Source organism: Sciurus vulgaris, assembly GCF_902686455.1.
Source record: "Sciurus vulgaris genome assembly, chromosome: 10".
Taxonomy (NCBI): domain Eukaryota; kingdom Metazoa; phylum Chordata; class Mammalia; order Rodentia; family Sciuridae; genus Sciurus; species Sciurus vulgaris.
Window position 1 is genome coordinate 5735863 of NC_136470.1, and position 20851 is coordinate 5756713.

At 49.9% G+C, this 20851-nt stretch overlaps 1 protein-coding gene and 1 long non-coding RNA gene across 3 annotated transcripts in view; one reads left to right on the plus strand and one right to left on the minus strand.

The window, feature by feature from the left end:
- Window positions 1–769: 769 nt before the first annotated feature.
- Window positions 770–11311, minus strand: LOC306670934. Of its 2 annotated transcripts, none has more exons than XR_013766540.1 (4): window positions 8566–11311; window positions 8023–8195; window positions 6017–6408; window positions 770–1137 (listed from the first exon to the last, which is right to left on the minus strand). It is a non-coding gene; the product is annotated as an uncharacterized lncRNA (long non-coding RNA). The 2 variants fall into 2 exon arrangements; XR_013766541.1 differs by lacking the exon at window positions 770–1137 and adding an exon at window positions 1346–2759.
- A 4623-nt stretch (window positions 11312–15934) lies between these two features.
- The window catches only part of BRWD1 (bromodomain and WD repeat domain containing 1), a 113743-nt gene continuing 108826 nt past the window's right edge, over window positions 15935–20851 (plus strand). The window contains 4 exon segments of the mRNA XM_079155832.1: window positions 15935–16256; window positions 16329–16387; window positions 16463–16492; window positions 16615–16674. Of these exon segments, the coding sequence (XP_079011958.1) occupies window positions 16208–16256; window positions 16329–16387; window positions 16463–16492; window positions 16615–16674 (198 nt within the window). The 5' untranslated portion in view covers window positions 15935–16207.

A 20851-nucleotide genomic window follows, 5' to 3' on the forward strand; every position in this document is an offset into this window, starting at 1 on the left:
GAGTCGCTGGGATTGCAGGCTTGCACCACCACATCCAGCTCCCGCGACTGTGGGGCCCTTTCTCTTAAATGAATGAAGAAATTGTGACAAATAAAACATATTCTGTACATAAAATTTGCAGGAGAAATCTTGGTTTACAAATTCTGCCAGCTAAATTCTGCAATCCCACTGTGACAAGAACAGTGACAGACTGGAATGCCGCTGAATCGTGTGCTGAAAGTGGGTAGAACAGTAAATTCCACCCTCTCGCTAAACCGTCTCCAATGACATTTTAAACACCCAGTAGAGTATCAAATCTTAAAACGAACAAAAATAAAATGGTAAATTTTATGTTCTGCATATTTTACCACATGGAAAACAAAGTCAGCTGCCTTACCAGTGAATCCCACCTGGAGTGAAGCAAGGTGACCTGACGGGTCAGTGCTGGCTAAGAAAGGTCATGAAAAGGGTAGGACACCTCTGATACCGCCATTTACCGGTGACAGTTCTGCTCCTTCTAATGTTGAAGACTGAACACTGGAGAAGCAGCCAAGGCAAGCAGATGAAGCAGGTTTCATTTAAAGGTAATAATACAGACTTCTCCCGGGAGGAAGAAGGGGGCCATGGCTGATGTTCTAAAGTCCCAAGAAGGGAGCGCACCCTCCATCTTTTATAGGTTAAATTCTCTTTTGTTCTCCAGTTCCCTCCCCCCTTCTCTCTCCTTCCTGCCTAGTGACTAGGCCTGGTTTTGCATTAAGTGAGAAGCCATGGGCAGGGGGAGGGCCAAGGTGATTCAGGCAGGTAAGAGCCCAGGGGGCATTAATTAGCAGCCTCTTGCTTGCAGTCCTTGATAAAGGCAGGTACATTTGGTGATCAATGGGCTCTGGAGATCCTTGACATTCCATTCTTCCAGGGGCAGTCTCCAACTTCCAGAAGCAGTTGGCTTCATGGCTTCATTTCCTCGATTTGACCCATCCCCCATTTCTGCACTAACTACCTGTCCTTAATTCTGGCTTCACCTCCCACCATATGTGATGGCTGGGTGCAGGCCAGCCTGGGCAATGCAGTGAGGGCCTGTCCCTAAATAAATAAATAATAAAACAAAAGGACTGGGAACGCAGCTTGATGGTAAAGAGCACCTGGGTTCAATCCTTGCAACTGTTTAAAAAAAAAAAAAAAAAAAAGGAAGAAAAGCAATTAAGCAGTTTGTTATGCAGTTCAACATACCCTTACTCAAGTGCAGGATGGGACTGCTCAACGCCCCCTATTCCCCAGGTCTGCAGGGCGGGCCCTTGGTCCAGCTTCTGAGATGGCCCGAGACCTTGGAGTACATGGCTGCTCTTGTGGGGGATGGGTGCTGGGGGTTGAACTCAGGGGCACTCCACCACTGTGCTTGGCTCCTTTGGTGCTGGCATCTGAGAACTGCAGTCAGCCACAGGAATGCCACAGGCATGCCTGATGGACCTGCCACCCCAGTAAAAATTCTGAGCATCAGAACTAAGGCTGTGTTGAACTGCATACCCTGCGTAACCTGGGTTGCCACATAGGAGGACAGAGGGCCACATGCGAGACTCCCCTGGGAGGGGTAGTTGGAAGTCTGAGCCTGGTGTCTCCCAGACTCCACCCAACAGTTTCCCTTTGCTGATTTTAATCTGTACCATTCACTGTAATAAACCATATTCATGAGATTGACAGCTCTTCTGAATGCTGCAGATCACCATGCCTGAGGAACCACCTCAGATGTCTTGGGAACCACCCAAACCCCATGGGACCACCTAGAGGAGTGGACCCATATTTCCTATATGAAATAGGATCCATGTTTCATGCCTAGGTGGAAAAATGCAAATATATCTTCTTACCAAAAATATGTAAATATGCATAAGGATCTTTGTCAAGAAATTATACAAATCCGGGAACATCCCAGCTGTCCTTCAACTTGGCAGTGGATAAAGAAATTGTGGTTCATCCCTATGACACAATACTGCTCCATAATAAAAAGGATATCTGCAACATGGATGAATCTCAAAAGTATTCGGCTAAGAGAAGAAAACCAGGCACAAGCGGCTGCACACTTGATGTTTCTGGATCTGTTAGTTTTTACCAAGGCACAATTATAGGGACAGAGAACAGGTCAGGGCTGCCTTGGGCTGAGGGCAGAAGAGGTTGACCTGTGGGGGGCTGACTGAAGAACTCGGTCTTCATTGTGATGACATGGCTGGTGTGTTTGTGAAGAGCCTTCAGCTGGGTCGGGCATGGTGGCGCATGCCTGTAATCCCAGGGGCTCTGGAAGCTGAGGCAGGAGGATCGCAAGTTGCCAGCCCGCCTAAGCAACTTAGCAAGACCCTGTCTCAAAATAAAACATAAAAAGAACTGGGATGTAGTCCAGTGGTAGAGTGCCCTTGGGCTCAATCCCCATACCAGAAAAATAAATAAATAGGTAAATAAGTCATAAAAAGCCGAGGAGAAGAGCAAAGCCACACTGAAGGCTCCCTGGCTCCCCAAGACGCCACCGTGCCTGTGCTTCACTCTTGCTAAAATTGCTGTTTAATTTACGTGGGATCTTGAAATAAGTAGTTAAAAATGGTTGATTCGTTTGCTGAGGTATCCAAATTTGGATTGCGGAGTAGCCATGGAGAAATATTTGCCCCTGGAATCAGACGTTGAAAAGGCAGAGCTTGTTTTGGCAGGGCCTGCCTTCCTTCCAGCTAGAAGAACGTGTTCCCGCTGATCTTATTTGGATTTCACAGAACAACTGCTCAGAGCGTTTGTTTGCCATTTACCTAAGAGGAGTTAGGGCAGAGGTTGTCACTGTTCTGGAATGGAGGAGCACAGGGACCAAGGACAGGGGATGAAGAGAGTAAAGGACAGTGCGGGTGAGACACAGAGACAGGATATGATTAAATATTTGTTCATCTGCAGAGGAGCAGGATGGGGTCTGTAAATGGAGTCAAAGAGCGAGCTGCTGGGTCGGGCGCGGCTGGGGTCGAGGGTCTGCCTGGATGTGTGAGCTTGCAGCCGGGTCTCTTCACGCTCCCAACCTCCGAATGCAGCCCTGGTGTTCCACCACTGAGACTTACGTTTAAAAGGGACACGTTTCTTTCTCTTCCTTTCCCTGCTCCTCCCTGGTCTCTCCCCTCCCTAATCTCAGGGGAAACAGAATCACCTTTCTTCCCCATCCTGGGCAGAGCTATCTGTCCCTGAGCACCCCCCCACACAGGGAGAGTAATCCAGACTTTGGGAAGGTCTCAGGAATGACTGTCTCCCAAATTCACATGTGATTTACAACTCCAGCAGAGAGCATGTGGAATGCAGCCTTTGAATCACCTCTTAAAAGCCCCCTGTTCCTACTGAGGGACAGAATCAGCGTGTGGGACAGGAGTCCCCTGAGTTTCTCCTTAGCCAGCAAAGCAATAAACCTTTTTTTTTTTTTTTTTTCCTTTTTCTCAAAAAGGCACTGGGGACAAGGACTGAGCTTTCAGCAACAAAACCATGAGTCTAAGAAACCTTTCCTCCTTTGAAGTTGATTATTTTGTCAAAGTGATAGAACGTGGAACAATGCAATGGAAAATTCTGAAGACACGGAACAGCATGAAAGAACATAAACCCACCTGACCTCCCCCCATGCAGGCTAGCTTTGTCTGTACATACTTCAAGGTTGTTTTTGACCCACTGTTAGTAATAACAATGAGTAAACATTTCTTGTGTACTCACCACATGACAGGTTCCCTTTTTTTTGTTGGGGGGGATGGTCTCCAGGGGCACTTTGCTACTTAGAGACACCCCCAGCCCTTTTTTCCTATTTATTTTGAAACAGAGTCTAAGTTGCTTAGGGCCTCCCTAAATTGCTGAGGCTGGCCTGGAATTTGCAGTACTCCTGCCTCAGCCTCCCAAGTAGCTGGGATTATAGGCATGCACCATGGTGCCCAGCTGACAGGTTCTGTTTAAAGTCACTCGTATTTTCTCAGTAGACACTCATGCCAAGTCCTGGAGGTAAGAACTGTTACTCTCCTCTTATTAAAACGGTCACTGTGTCCATCTAACTTGCTCATATCACTGGCACAGGTGAAGCCCAGAGTGAAAGCCAGGTGTTTGATCAGAGGGCCATTTTGTGTACTTTTTACAAAAATAGAACCACATATTGAATTCCACTTTGTGACCTGCATTTTAACAAGCAGTTATGAGAAGATGCAATTTAAGTATGTGAACTTACAGACAGCAACAAGCTTTCTGATGTACAGAAATGGATAAAAGATTTGATTTCATTACTTAATCTTAGATTTTCTTGTAATTGTTCTTAACCTGTAATTATAGCTTAAGCTAATGATCTTTGTTGAGTTTAAGCCAAAAACACATTCTTGGTCATCTAATTTAGCAAAGGAATCAACTAATTCAACAAAATCAGAGTGTGAGGGTCTGGGGCTGTGGCCCAGTGGCAGAGCGCTTGCCTAGCATGTGTGAGGCCCTGGGTTCCATCCTTAGCACCACATAAAAATAAACAAATAAAATAAAGGCTTGCTGTCCACCTACAACTACAAAAAAAAAAATTTTTTTTTTTTTTAATTGGAGTGTGATATATTCTCAGCCAAAACGTATTATTTTACCTAAATCTTGTGAACTTTCACGGGTCACTGTCATTCACATTTTTCAGGTGACATGAAGGAAAGTGCCTAGCTAATAAGTCAGACAGGGGCTTTGTGACGTGTCAGCTTGTGAGCCAGATTATGTGACATTCTGACCCAGATTGGGAAGGCAGAAGAGAAGCAAGAGGCATTATCATTCTCCTGTGCTCTGCATCCCAGCGCAGGAACCAGGCGCTGGTGGACACCAAGTGTGCGTTTGTCAGCTGGCTCACATCCGGCCTGGGCCAGCAGCTGGCCTGAAGCTTCCTGCAGTTCCTTCTGGATTCCCCTGAGGCTTCTCTGACTTCCGGGCCAGGTGTGACTTAGGTCTTTGACAGAGCATACCAGCTTCTCCTGCAGCAGGACACCCACATCCTCAAAGGTGGAGGCAGCAAGTGGGAGTGGTGGGGCACACCTTTAATCCCAGTGACTGGGGAGGCTGAGGCAGGAGGATCACAAGTTTGAGGCCAGACTCAGTAATTTAGTAAGACACTATCTCAAAATAAAAATTAATAAGTGAAAAATTTTAAAGGGTTGGGGATAAAAATTAAGAATGCAAAGTGGCTGGGCAGTAGAGGGCTCCTGGTTCAAATCCCCAGTACTGAATATCATTACTGAGTAATATATTATTTCATGTGCTATTAATATACGTGAGACAAAGACAAAACAGCGTAACCAGAACTCCAGACACGTCCTTCCTGCGTCCCCAGCCGAAGGGCAAGCTCGGTCCTGGCTTCCAGTCCCGGGCGCTTGCCTTGCCTCGGAGCTCCTGGTAAACCGCATGCTGTGGTGCACCCTTTGCATCTGGCGTTGTGCGCTCAATCCTCGTGCTTTGGGCGTTCCGCACCTTCCTCCCTGCGTCTCTTTAGCTCACCTTTTTCATGAGGAGACTCCTATTTGTTTCCCTGCCACGGGCACTTGCTAAATTCCAGCTTGGGGCTCCCTGCGGTTTGAAAATGGTCGGCCACCCAGGGCTGCACGTTGAGGTGTTTTCTTTTCCCGGTCCTGAGGACTGACTTCAATGCGCTCTTGCCACTGAACTACATCCCAGCACGTATTTATCTATTTTTTATGGACACAATACCTTCATCTATTTATTTTTTACGGTGCTGAGGACACAGTGCCTCACGCGTGCTCGGCCAGTGCTCTACCCCTGGGCCGCCCACCCGCCCCGGGCCCTTTTAATTGGAGCCACGTTCATGCTCATTGCCGGCTGGCCGGCTCCGACCCTCGCTGGCCTCTGCAGAGCGGGCCAGCCCCGCGCCCTCACCGAGAATCGCAGTCCCTGCAGGAGGCACCGGGAGGCTGGCTTGGGAGGTGCGCGCGGAAGAGGCAGGGAGGCCGGCCCTCGCCAGATGGGGTCCCTCAACCCTGGACCCGGAACCTTCGGTCAGAAACCTCTTTGATAAGTATTTTACCTGGTTCTCGGGTCCTCGCTTCCAAGATGACCAAAAAACAAGGCATCATGGTCGCGCCAAAACGCGCGCGGCCACCCGCAGCCCGTCGGCTGCAGGAACTGCGCCAGGGCGGGCCGAGGACAAGGCCAGGAAGAGGTCCGACACCGCTGCAGAGGCCGCAGCCGCCCGGGGCATTTCCGAGGCGGTGCTCCCGAGGCTGCGGTGCTTCCCAAGCTCAGGCGAAGCCACCACGGCAGTTGAGCGCTCCCGGCACGGAGGTCAGGCCTCGATCCGGGGAGGCCAGCCAGAACCCAGCACCCCACCCCGTGCTGGGCCTGCTGGTGCTGCCCCACGACCCCCTCCAAAGCCCATGTAAGGAGCAGGGTCCTTAGTGAGCGAAGAAAAACCATCTTCTGGAGAAAAATAAAAGAGGATTGTGATTCAAAAAATCCGTACTTCGCCTGAGCCAGGAAGGAGGCGCGCTCCTGTGATCCCCGCGACTCGAGGCCGAGCCACTGCGGCAACTCAGCGAGCCCCAAGCAACTCAGTGAGGCCCTGTCTCTAAACAAAAAGTTAAAAAAGGGCTGGGGAGGGGGCTCAGTGGTGACGTGCTCCCGGGTTCGATTCCCAGGCCTGCCAACGACGACAGCAACATTTTTTTTACCCAGTCTGTGTATTCTGTTATCAGGAACAGAAAGTGACCGAATGCTGGGCCACCGTAAGCCGCTAGCTGGGAGGTGACCTGTGCACACCTCCTGGGGAACACGGGCAGTAGGTGCAAGGCGGCTGAGTGCGCCTGCTGGGCCTCAGAGGATGCACTTGGTCAGCTGCTGGAGAGACTGCCCAGCAGCACTAGGAAGGGACCCAAGCAAACAAAAAGGACTGGGAGAGGTAAAGCTCGTCTTCACAGTGGAAGCGCAGGGGAGGTGACACCCTAAATGGCTGCTAAAGCAAATATGTAGAACTTCTAAAAGTTGGGGACACGGGGTGCTTTCTGCTAGTCCCTGCCAACCCCATGCTGGGGAATGAACCAGGGCACGCTACCACTGAGCTCCTTTTTATTTTATTTTGAGACAGTTTGAGGGTTAGGGTTAGCTTGCTAAGTTGCCAAGGCTGGCCTCAAAATTATAATCCTCTGGCCTTAGCCTCTTGAGTTGGTGGGATTAAAGACATTGGCCACCATGCCTGGCCTCTTATTGCTATTTTTTTATTTTTTATTTTTTATTTTTTTGGTACCAGAGGTTGAACCCAGGGGTGCTTAACCACTGAGTCATATCCCCAGTCCTTTTTTTTTTTTTTTTTTTTTTCTTTTTCCCAGCCCTTTTTTTAATGTTTTATTTAGAAACAGGGTTTCTTTGAGTTGCTCAGAGCCTCACTAAATTGCTGAGGCTGGCTCTGAACTCATGATCCTCCTGCCTCAGCCTCCTGAACCGCTGGGATTACAGGCATGTGCCACTATGCCTGGCTTCTTGCTACTCTTGAACTAACTCTTCTTTTAAGTTTAAAATTATTTCAAAATTCAAAGTTAAAAAAAACAAACTGTATTCTGATTACCAATCAGCGGAGGGGCTGGGGCTGTAGCTCAGTGGTAGATGGCATGTTTAGAGTGTAAAGGCCACTTGTTCAATTCCCAGCACCCAAGGGAGGTGGGAAGAAAGGGGCGGGGGAGAGAACAGAGAGACAAAGAGGGAGGGAGGGAGAAGCAGAAGCTGTGTGAGGTAGGACATTCAAGGGACAAAGGGTTCCTCAGAAAAAGCCAGTGGCAGAATGATGTACACCCTTTCTGTGTAAATTGACAAACACAGGTGTCCTTTTACAGGAGGTCAAGAAACAATGGTGACCAGAACTCCGCCATCCCACCCCCACCCAGGGTGCACTGCCCTGCTCCGTTAGCCCTGACCCCATCCCCTTGTTAAGGACACCCCTGAGTGAGCGGTGTGTTCACAGCCTGGGGGTCTGGGGGTCTTTCGGGGGATCCAGGAGGCTCTGGAAAATGGTTTGACTGGGAACAAGTGTGTGGACTGTACCTCTGCTTTACGTAGCTATTGGTTCCCATCTGTGTTCTCGGTGGGGTGGTTGAAGAGACTTCATGATTACCTCTCCATCCCATCCCGCTTTTGTTGAGACAACCATGCAACCAGAATCTTTAAATTGTAAGATTTTAGGTAACTCAATGTAGCAGGCTGGTCATTACTCTTTGCTAGAGAGATAAAAAAGAATGTTGAAAAACTTGTATTTTAGTAATTCTGAAAATACTAATGAGAAAAACATGAGCCACAGGGGACCAGGATGTAATCCAGGGTGAGTATACTCCATTTCTTTCTGAGCATGAAACAGAGTTTCTGATTTGTTTATTTACTGCAAAGAACAAAATGTTCTATTGTAATCTGTTTTTTGCAAAGACTTTTTAATTAAATTCTGTGGAATGTGTAACCTTCATGAGGTTAGATTTTGGCAAAGCTTGTCATGTAGGCCTGTTGTAGGAAATTGTATCATTTAGTTGTTATGGGAAAATTAATCTACTCAAAAAATTTAATGAACATACCCATTTGGTGGTAATTCTCACCTACCTATGATTGCATGAATTTTGTTCTCATCTCCTTTGTTTAACATGAATATATGAGATGGTCAATGTGCTGGACTCTGCAGTTTTGAAAACCAACCAACTCATATCTAACCACATGCAAAGTCTAGTGCTTCTGGAGCACAGGTGGGGTTCTGTGGGAAGAGAGGTTCATCAAGTGTTTTGCTTTTATGCATCTGAAAAGACATGTGGGGCCCGATAGCCAGGCTCCCCAAGTCCCAGCCTTGACAGGTCTCGCAAGCCTCAGGGCACACACCAGCTGTTGAGATGCCTGAGTCCCTTGCTCAGCTTGCCATTTTTGGGTGGTTTCGGTCAGTCTTCAGAGACTGCATGGCCTGAACAAATAATTGTTCATGCATGGAGTCTAGGTCACCAGAAAATAGGCTCAGGGTTGGTGAAGAACTTTCTGCCACCAGTACCTTCGGTGCATGTATTGCCATTGGAGACCTTTGCTGGGAAGTGGGTAGGTAAGGACAATATTTGAGATTCTGGGTTCTCTAGTTAAAGATCATCTCAATCTCATTCCATTACTGATATCCATTTCTCAAACCCTGGCAGGTTCTGGTTCTTTAATACTGAGGTGACTGGGTTAGACGGTGGGCTTCTTTACCCAGCTCTAGGCCAGAACTATCCCACAAGTGAAAAAGAGGGACCAAGAAGCAGCTTTCTCTAGTTGCCAAGTGGAGAGCTCTTCCTGCAAATAAACACCATCAAAGGCTCAAACAAGCCGGGCGAAGTTGCACACACCCACCATCCCAGTGTCTCTGGAGGCTGAGGCAGGAGAATCACAAGTTCAAAGCCAGCCTCAGCAATTTAGTGAGGCCCTAAACAACTTACCAAGACCCTGTCTCTAAATGAAAAAGTAAAAGGGCTGGGGATGTGGCTCAGTGGTTAAGCACCCCTGGGTTCAAACCTTGGTGCCAAAAATAAAAGACTCAAATAAACATCATCGAAGATTCTGCAGCATTCACTGGTCACCACAGCATATGGACAAGCCCTGCCTGAGGCCCTGGGCTTGTGTCTGGCAACAGTCCGTCCCTACAAGGGGCACAGCCCCTCCTTCTGGCTCTACACCTAGCTCTCGCCCTCACCTCTGACCTTCCCTCTTTAGTCCTGCTCTGGGCCTGCTGAGATTCTCCCTTTCCTCACTGCAACTCTGAAGCTCAGGTTCCCGTCTCCTAAGCTTCAGGATCAGTGGCCCTGGGGAAACCAGAGGGCACTAGGTCTGCTGAAGGGAGAGGCTGGGGGGAAGCCAGGGGCTCGGGAGATGGAACCTGGGAAGGAAGCTGCTGGCAGTGGAGGTGACGCAGGGTTGCCAAGACACAGGCGCTGGCAGGGGCCAGGCCAAGTCCCTGGGACACGCATTGGCTGCCTGTCCCTGTGGTGCTGGGATCCCCTCCCGCAGGGAGTTTCTGTTACTGCTCCTGAAAATGTTCCGTTTTCATGGTAGACGTGGAAACACCCGTGGGACAAGGTCACACTTGAGGGCTGTCCAGAGGAGCGGTTTTTCATTAAATATCCACTATGTCTTCGTCATGTGCCCGCCGTATGCCAGGCTTTGCAGTAGCTCTGGAGAGGTACCGGTGAGCATAACAGGCACGGACACCGGCCTGCCTTCATAGACTGGGAGGAGACAAGCAGTAAGCGAGAGGTGAGCTCGTTTACAGTGGTGAGGTCAAAGGTGCTGTGGAGGAGAGAAAGCAGAAGGAGAAACGGGAAGTGGAGGTGCAGAGTGAGAGCGCGGTTGCTCTATTTAGGGTAAGGCAGGGACGATCTCGCTGAAAAGGTGGATTCTGGGCCAAGACTTGAAGCCAGGGAGGGACTGGACTGAACTATGTGGATTCCTAGGAGAACATTCCTGTGAGGAGCAGCAAATGCAAAGGCCCTGAGGCAGCTGCAAGCCAGGCATGCCTGGGGACCTCACAGCCAGTGTGGCTGGAGTAAAGCATGTGGTGGGAGAGGGGTCAGGAAAGTGAGAGGCCAGACCACGTGGCCCCTTGTGGGACCTGGGCTCACTTGGAAGCCATTGGCAGATTATGAGAGAGGAGAGACTGAGCTGACCTAGGTTTCAACAGCTCCCTGCAGCTGCCATTTCAGAATAGACAGTAACTGGATAAAGGCAGCCTGGTGAGAAATTAAGGCTCCAGACACAACACACACACACACACACACACACACACACACACACCTTTAGTCTTGCAGTGCTGGGGATGGAACCCAGGGCCTTGCACGTGCTCGGAAGGGCTCTACCACTGAGCTACTGCTACACCCTAGTCCCTCAGACACATTTTGAGGGTGGCCTCATCAGATGTGCTGCTGATGGCTGGCTTGTGAAATGCAGACAGCATTTAGATTTTCAAAAAGCTGGGCCTGGAGGCGCACGCCTGTGATCCCGGCACTTGGGAGGCTGAGGCAGAGGAGCACCTGTTTGAGGCCAGCCTCAGCAATTTAGTGAGGCACTGAGCAAATTAGAGGGACCCTGTCTCAAAAATTAAAAAGGACTCGGGGGATGTGGCTCAGTGGTAAAGTGCCCTGGGTTCAATCTTCAGTCCCCCCAACCCCCCAAAAAAAGAAAAAAAAAAAAAAAAGAAATAAGTGGGGGGACTGGCTTTGAGCTTGCGGGCCTAAGCAGGCGGGAACGCCTAGAAAAGCACCAGAGCAGCTGCGTGAGGCTGCCTGTTGAGAGTCAGGCACCGGGGCGAGCTTTACAGGCGTCCTCGGGGCGCTCCCAACCCGCGAGAGCACCGCACGGCTTAGCGGTGTCCACCACGCAGAACATTCCGCAATCTTATCTGTCCGTCGTTATCCTCGTTTTAAAGACCATTAAACAAACGAGACGACGGCCACAGAGGTTGCTCAAGGCCGCCAGAACGCAGACGTCCTGCACCCAGCCCCGCTGTGCTTGTTTGAACGTGCGAGCAGTTCAGCGAGAGCTGGTGAGACTTGGAGACAGACATGGGCCATGCCTGCAAGCCAGGAACAAACAGGGACAGAAGTCAGCGACGGGAGAGGCAGAATGTGGAGAGGGAGCAGATACATGTGCAGACAATTTGCCGAGGGAGGCAGGGACAAGCAGTGTTAAGGGGACAGCTGGCGGGGTTAGACTTGAAGGGAAGAAAAGGTCCCGAGGGAAAGACGACACCCGCGGTGGGTGGAAAAGGGGCCTCAAGAATTAGAGGCAAGATCTCCCAGTGACGGAGGGGCTGGGCCAGAGATCGAATGTCCTCATGGTGCCTGCACAGTTCTCTGAAAATCTGTCAGGAGATGGACTCTTCGTGCTGCGGGGACGATCCCAGGGGAACCCGGGAGCCTGCCTTCAGTTCTGCCGGGTGAATGCGATGGTGTGCACCTGACTTCTCCCCATGTACTGATCCGTCTGTGGCACCGCTGCTCCACAGGTAGGTTCGGCGTCACATCTACTCGTGTCCCTCAAAGCTGTGCCGATGTGATGCAGGAACATCAGTGCCTCCCGAAGGAACCTGAACCAGCTGACATAACCTGCACCGGCACACCCCTGGGCTTCGAATCACGTATCTCATTTTCTTCGTGAGCTCTCCACTGCTGATTTCCTCATCTCTGCCTTTCTGCAGTGCTGGTGTTGGATCCCAGGCCCTCCCACATGCTGGGCAAGCGCTCTACCCCTGAGCTCCACCCTGGCCCTTTTTAATTTTGAGACATGGTCTCCCTTGCTCCTTTGCCCAGGCTGGCCTTGAGCTTGTGATCCTGCCTCAGCCTCCTGAGTGGCTGAGATTATAGGCTTGTGCCACTTGGCCTGGACTTACCCCATTTTTCTATCTTTCAAAATTGTCCCAATCTGCATTTTTGCCCGAGTTCTCTGGTTTTCCCGTCCCTCATGTGAATCGCTGGAGCCAGACTGGTTTGTGTTCTGCTTTCCACACTTCATCTTTGGGGGCTTCCTATGTGGTAACAGGGAAGGCCTCACTCCCCCCCCCCCCCCCCCCCCCCCCGCTCCAAGTTTTCCATACTTAGGCCAATTCTTAACCTTTCCAAAGCTGTTTCTTCATCCTTAGTGTGAGAAGAACCAGATCTAAGAGTTGTTTGTGATATGTGAGATCATGCACGTACTTTCACATGGATTTTCAAATTCCAGCTCTTTCAGGTACTGGCTGCACGACGAGGTGTCAATCTCCTACTTTCCAGACCTGATTTCCCTCCTTTGTGAAACAGCAAGGGGAGAAAGAATTTTGCAGGCTTGTGTTCTGAGGCAGGGCTCTCACCCGAGGCAGCCTGGGGGCCATTTACTAGCTCTGTGCCCAGGCCTTTCTCAATCTCTCTGGTCCACTTTCTCACTGCAAAGGGAGCAAATTAAGAGGCTAAGAGCTAGTTCCAGGACCAGCATGTTTATTTAGGAGAGGGCTTGCTGGCCAAAGGCTTAATCTGTATTTTCCTTGAAGATGTATCCCAACAGTGGAGAGGGGTGACCGTATTATAACTTAACATCACCAGTGGTTAAAGATTCTTCCAACCCTTGTTTACCAACCAATTTTCTGATAACTCAGTTCTCTATGTAATTTCAAAACTTATTTCCACTTATCCAAAAGTAAACCTTAGCTTGCGCATTTGGGAGAGTTGCTACTCAACTGTGTGAGAGACACATACCGAGTCCAGCCCTGTTTGGAGGGCACTTCTGGCAGGCACCCATCACCTAGCTGCTGGTGGAGTGTGTTCCCCTTTCCTAGGCCTATGTGAGTCCTATCTGGGTCTCTGTTACTTGGGAGTTGAAAGGGGAGGTGTGCCTCTTTGAGCCTGTTTTAAATCTGGATGAGCATTTGTGCTAGGTGTCAAAGCTGTAGAAGGACTACCCCAGCTCTTGGAAAGATTCATGCCGTGGTTTCTAATCTCATGCTAACACTTACCACGCTTGCCCACACCAGAATTATAACTCCAGCCAATGACTGGCATTTGGGATATAAATTCCTGTAATACCTTTTGTGGGCTTTTAAATTTCATGGTATTGTTACAAAATGAAACACACAACTCCTGGTCAATCTTGGAAAGTTCTAAATTCTCCTTGCCTTAGTCATTTGCAAACTTTAGTTAATTGTGCAGCGTCAGACCATACTGTCCCACAGGAATACGTGAGCTACGATTTCAGAAACATCAAGTCTTCCCAAGAAGTTAGACTTCTTAACAATTAGCTGCAGCTTGAGTGCTCCTCTGCGGTTGGTGGGACGACTTTACCCTTACCAGGACAGGGGACTGAACCCAGGCCTCACGCATGCTATACCCCACCACCGAGCTGCGCCCCCAGCCCCACGATTCTTCCCTTCCATTCTACCTCAACATTGCCATCTTCTCTGTTTCCTTATAACCACTGCTCGGATGCTTCTTCGCTTCTTTTCCATTTCAGTTTGATTTTCTTGCCTCTTGGTTTCAACCCTCTCAAATCCATCCTTCCTGACTTGCAACCCTTCAGTTGTTTCCAATTTCAACTTCTGAGTTAAAGGTCCTGACCAATCCAAAGGCACCCTGAGGAGTCACATACTAAACTGGAGTTCTTTTTTTTTTTTTTTTTTTTTTTGCGGTGCTGGGGACTGAACCCAGGGTCTTGTGCTTGCGAGGCAGGCGCTCTACCAACTGAGTTATCTCCCCAGCCCCTAAACTGGAGATCTTTAGACTTGAAATTTATTTATTTTTTGGTACCAGGATTGAACCTAGAGGGGTTTAACTACTGAGCCACATCCTCAGTCCTTCTTCATATTTTATTGAGGCAGGGTCTCCCTAAGTTGTTGAGGCTGGCCTTGAAGATGGGATCCTCCTGCCTCAGCCTCTGGAGGAGCCTGTAATGAGGAGCCACTGGGATTACAGGCATGGGCCACCTGAACTGACTGAAATGCTATTTCATGTCTTGTCTCTTTGTTGTTCATATACCTATAATCCTTTTCCATGAATTGTAGTTGCATAACTCAATCTTCCCTATCATTTCCTCTCCCTCAGGCAAGCATGTCTCTTCTGCTTCTGCCCAAAACCTTGTCACTATTTGCTCATGTTTTCCCCTAAAATGCTATAAAATCCTGGCAAAGCTGTGGAGTATTCCTTCATTTTTAAAAAATATCTTTATTTTTATGTAGTGCTAAGGATCAAACCCAGTGCCTCACACATGCCAAGCAAGTGCTTTACCACTGAGCCACAACCCCAGACCTCTCCTTCATCTTTTTAACCCATCACTTGATAGTGTCTGCTGGATTAATTGAGCACCACTGCAAACCTGTTTGGATTGTTAGGAAAGAACTCTAGCTATTTGGTGTTAGTAATGCAAGTCAGCTGGGCATAGTTGCACTTGCCTGTAATCCCAGCTACTCAGGAGGCTGAGGCAGGAGGATTGAAAGTTCCAGGTTTGCTTAGGCAATTTAGTGAGAACCAGTCTCAAAATAAAAAAGGGTTGGGGATAGTGTACGCCTGGGCTCAATCCCCAGCATGGGGCAGGTAGCTCCTATTCGGTGCTCACTATATGCTAGAAACACTATCAAGTCCTTACATGCTCATAGGCCTATGATGTAAACAAAAATACTAGCTACTGTTCACAGTTGAGACCCAAAGGTTCAGTTTCCTGCTCAAGGCCCCCAACCTAAAAACCGGTGGAACCAGTGAAAGGTTCAGGTGAGTCCGGAGTCTGCTGTAACCTCGCACCTAGCCTCCGCGTGCTGCGCCGGTTCTCCGTAACGCGCGCTCCATGCGGGAGGGATGTTTCTTTCGCTCCCCGCTGTAGGGCTAACAGGAAGCGCAGCACTGCAATGAAGGAAATTCCTGGCCCTTGTCCCTCTCTCCGACCTCAAATCCTATCGGTGCCTTCCGAGAGGATCCAGATAACCCTCCGTCCGGGTTCCTTGGGAGCCGGCTGCAGTTTGCACTGCCCTTTCCCTCCCCTCCGTCCTCAGAGGAATCCGGCTAAGTCATCGCCGCCGGGACGCGCTCTGCGGGACGCCGCGGGGCCGCGCGGGTCCCCTAGATCCCGCCTGCTGCAGCGCCGCAGGTGGTGACGCAGGCCGCGCAGCAGCTGGCGCGGCTCCGGCCAGACGCAGTGTCGGGGGCCGGCAGAGCCTCGCGTCCTTCGAGCGACCGCTCTCCGGTGGGGGGCAGACGCGCTGGCCTCGGGTGACCGCCCGCGACCCGCCCCTCCCGGGCGGCGACCCGCGGGGTGGGCGGCCGCGTCTGCCGCGGCCCCGCCCTCCCGAGCCCCGCCCCCGGCCGCCCGCCCGCCGCCGACCTCCGCCCCCGGCTCCCGCCCGCCCGCCCGCCCGCCCGCAGTCCGTTCGCGGTCGCCGCCGCCGCCGCCGCACAAAGGCCGGCGCCGCCTCACCGCGCAGGGATCCGGGGCCACGCGCGCGCCCCGCCCCGCCCCGCCGCCCCCGAGCCGCAGGGAGCCGCGCGAGGCGGGCGCGCTCTGACGGCGCGGCCCCGAGGCTCGCTCGCGCGGCCCCCGGAGGGACTACTTTGCGTCCCCGCGGCGGGGCTACTTCCTCCCCCGCGGAGGCGTCGGGCGCTGGCGGCGCGCACGGCATGGCGGCGGCGGCGCGCGCCTGAGGAGAGGGGACGCCGGCCCGGTCAGGCCTCGGCGCGGCCTACACGCTTCGCTCGCCCGCTCGCCCCCCGCCCCGCGCCCGGCCATGGCGGAGCCCGCGCCCGCCCGACGCCCGGTGCCGCTCATCGAGTCGGGTAAGACGCGGCGCCGCGCCCCCCGGGCCCCGCGCCCGGCGCCGCGCTGACCGCCCCGTCTTCCCCCCGCAGAGCTGTACTTCCTCATCGCCCGGTACCTATCGGCCGGCCCGTGCCGCAGAGCCGCCCAGGTGAGCGCGGGCGGCCGCGGGGGGCGGGGGGCGGCCGGGCGCCGGGCCGCCGCTGACCGCGCGTCTCTGCCGCAGGTGCTGGTGCAGGAGCTGGAGCAGTACCAGGTCGGTGCCGCCGTCCCCGCGCGTCCCGCCCGCCCCGGCCCCGGCCCCGCAGGGCCCCGCCCGCGCCCCCGCGGCCCCGCGCCGGAGCGGTGGTCACGCGGGCGCGTTTCGTGTCTTTCCAGCTGCTGCCGAAGAGGTTGGACTGGGAGGGCAACGAGCACAGCAGGAGCTACGAGGAATTGGTGAGCACCGAGCTTTCCGCCCGCGTCCTCCGCGCCGCGCCTGCCCTCGCCCCGGCTCCCCGCGGCGGGCGCGCGGGGCGGGCGGCCGGGACGGAGGGCCGGCGCCTGGCCGGGGTTTGTTTTGCTTTGGAGGCGGCGGGGTTTGTTTTGGCAGGAAGCGGGCTCGGGGGGCGGTGGAGGGGGCGCTGCGGGCTCGCGGCCGGGCCGGGCCTCACCTCCAGGTGCGGCTGCCTTCGGGGGCGGTGTGCGCCCGCCAGCCACTCAGCGGGGCGCTCTCATCTCCTGCTCCCTCGGCCCGGAGCGTAAGGCGAGCTCTGATTGGCCGCCTCTCCTCTGCCCCGCCCAGGTGTTCCGACCACTTGTTCCCTAGGAATAGTCCTCGGTCTCGGAAGGTGGGGAAAGGTTCCCGTCGAGGTTTTCCTTTTTCTTTTCCTCTGCAGCATGGGGAGACTTGCTGCTGCTTGAATATGTCACTCCCTTACTTCTCTTCTGAGCAGTACAATTTTTGTTGAATGCTTTAGGAAGTTGACTTACTTTACTGAGTTTTACGCTTGGTCTTGCTGTGTATAAAAACATGAGCTTTGAATTGATAAGTGTTTTACTTTTCTGAGCAGTGTAAACGTAGTTTATACCTTATGTCTTTCAACTCTTAAAATATAATTCGGTTTTCTCCACAGATATAGTAATTGCAAGGATTCATTTGTCCTTAAAGAAATAAACATTTTCTTGGAAAATATTTTCGACAATTTGTATGTTGGGAGAAAAGATTCTTTGGGGTTGCCAGGCCACGTTCATTGTCCTGAATAAGGAAAATAATTGGGAAGAATTCTCTGAATTAACTTCAGTTACGATTCTAAGCAGGAAGCGGTGGAATCTTAACATTGTTGTATTAAAAGTAAAAAGGTATTAGCCATAGGATTTGTTATATACATATATGAACAGTAAGTATTAAATGGATGTGGAATTGGGTTTTTAGCTCAGTGGTGGAGTGCTTGCCTAGCACGAGTGAGGCACTGGGTTTCATCCTCAGCACCACATATGTATGAATAAATAAAGGTGTTGTGTCCATTTACAACTAAAAACATTTGGAAAAATAATGGATGTTATATGCATATTTTAACAGTAAGTGTATATTTTTGCAGTTGGGATTTAATCTAGGGCCTCCAGAACTCTAAGCTAGACTCTCCACTGCAGCCATGCCTGCAGCCCTCCCCCGCACCACCAAGTAGTAACATTTGAATCCTGGTGAAAGTAACAAGTTTAAATATTTCTTAGATTTTTCTCTTGAAAAGTGAACATTTTCAGAAGAATGACTTAAAAAAGTTCTGCTCGAGGGCCAAATTTGTTGGGTTTGATATTTCCAATTTTCTTTTTTCCTTTTTTTGGTTGCTGCACTGGGGTCTGACACATGCTAGTGAAGTGCTCTGTCACTGAACTACACTCCCAGCTGAAGATTTTTTTTTTTTTAAGTCAAGGGAACAGTAAAAGGGTTTATGTTTTACTCTTGTTGATATATAAAATGGCTTTTTCTGTGAAGCAGAAAAGCATTGTTGATATGACCCTAGGGTCATGCTTTTGGAAAGAAAATTACTTTTTGAAACAATACAATTATTGTTTGCTGTAATTATTGCAAAAATTACTTAAAAATCAGTTTTAAGTTTAAACAAGTTTTTTGCAAAAAAAAAAAAATTGCTTAAAATCCTCCTTGAGATATTCTGTTTAAAATTATTTAAATTATGTAATACATAACCAATATCTGGTTATGACAGATTGCAGCTCATTATCTGGGTGATTTACTGATGGGTGGGTATCCTCCTTTTTCTTTATCTCCACCCCATCCCCAGCACTCAGTGGTGGACGGCATACCACCTGTATAATTTACTTCTCTTTTTTTTAAATCATGGACATATGTGTAGGTTCTAAATGAAGACTTTCTTTTTTTTTTTTTTTCCAGTACTGGGGATTGAACCCAGGGCCTTGTGCTTACAAGGCAAGCACTGTACCAACTGAGCTATATCCCCAGCCCTATGTGTAGGTTCTAGATATCCAGTGTCTCCAATCTTTATTACTTATGTATTTTTTTGGTAGTGGGGATTGAACCTCAGGGCACTTAAGCACTGAGCCACATCCCCACCTTTTTTTTGTATTTCACTTAGACACAGGGTCTCACTTAGTTGCTTAGAGCGTTGCTAAGTTGCTGAGACTGACTTTGAACTCTTGATCCCTCCTGCCTCAGCCTCCTGAGCTGCTGGGATTATAGGCATGTGCCACTGCACATGGCTCTTTAATATTTTTAAAAATGAAGTATTCAAATGTATATAAATAAGAATGTAATGATTTTCTGTATGCCATTAACAGATTTGAATTTGTTGCCAATTTGCTATTTACTTTGGTTTCTATTTGAGGTATGTAATTTTTAGTATAAACTGTTAATTAAATTTTCAAACAAAAACGGAGTAATGGGGTGTGGTGGCACATGCCTATAATCTCAGTGACAGGGGAGGCTGAGGCTGGAGGACTGCATGTTTGAGAAGAGCCTGGTCAGGGATAGGGACGTCACTAGGTGGTAAAATGCCCCGGGGATTCAATCCCTAGAACCAAAGAAAAAAAAAAAAAGAAATAAACCACCACTAGGAACCCATTATCCAGTGACTAATCATCTGCTAATCTTTGTCCCACTGTTGTTTTTAAGCAGTTTCCAGATAACCATTCTTTTTTTTGGGGGGGTATGGGAATCGAACCAGGACCTTCAGCATGATAGGCAAGCACTCTGTTACTGAGCTACATCCCTAGCCCTTTAAACATTTTTATTTTGGCTGAGGGTCTTACTAGCTTAGGCTGGCCTCAAACTTGCAATCCTTCTGCCTAAGTTTCCGGTGGAGGTGGGATTACAGGCTGTGCCACTGTGCCTGGCTTTAGCTAGCCATTCGTTTCATTGGTTAATATGCTGGAGTATTTTAAAGCAAATACCAAACGCTGAATTCATCTCTAAATTGTTCAGACTGCATCTCTATAAAGGCCTATTCAGTGGTAGAGCATGTACTTATCATGAAGACTGAATTGGATCTCTAGGACCACAATGAAAAAAGTTTTTTTTTTTGGAACTGTGACTTGAACCCAGGGGCACTTAACCAGTGAGCCACCTCCCCCTCCCCAGTCCTTTTTATTTTTTGAGAAAGCGTATCAGGCCCTATTGTTTAGGGCCTCGAATTTGAGATTCTCTTGCCTCAGCCTCCTGAGTTGCTGGGATTATAGGTGTACTCCACCATGTCTGGCTTCCCTGAATGTTTTTTTATGATTACTTCAAATTCAGGTCCATGGCAGGTGTGTAGTACACCTGCAATTCCACTGGCTCTGGAGCCTGAGGCGAGGATTGCAAGTTCAAGGCCACCTTCTGCAGTTCTGGGAGGCCCTAAGCAACTTGGTGAGACCCTGTCTCAAAAAATATAAAGGGCTGGAATTGTGGCTCAATGGTTAAGTGCCCCTGTGTTCAATTCCCAGTATGTGGCGGCACGGTGGGAGGAGGCAAGGATTCAGGTCCACGCATTGCATTGATTGTATAAAATTGAATGATTGTGTTACTATGCTACTCATTTACTGAAGAGACAGACATCTGTCATATCCTGGATTTGTCATTGTTTCTTAATGAAGTTACTCCATTTTGTCAGTGGTTCTGATTTTTTTTGATGAGAACTTTCTATGTTCTACATGTCCAGAGTGGGCCCGAAACTAGTTAAATCAGAATCTTTATGGTGGGGCTGGGCATTCATTTTTTTCCTCCCTTGGTGAAATGCAAGAAAACCCCCCAAACCTTTAATGTCTATAACTGTATTGGAAAGGCAATGTGAGCTTTAGCATTTTGGCCCTGTCTTCCAGAGTACTGGGGGCAGCTTTAGATTTAGTAGAGGAAGACCACACACCAGTAGCTCTTTTAAAGTATTACTATATTTTTTGGTACTGGGGATTGAATCCTGGGGCACTTAATCCCGGGGCACTTAACCACAGAGCCACGTCCCCAGCCCTTTTCTGTATTATTTAGAGACAAGGTCTCTGAGTTGCTTAAGAACTTGCTGAGTTACTGAGACTGGCTTTGAACTCACAGTCCTCCTGCCTCAACCTCCCAAGCTGCTGGGATTACAGACTTGTGACACGACCAGCTTAAATTTGTTCTTCATTT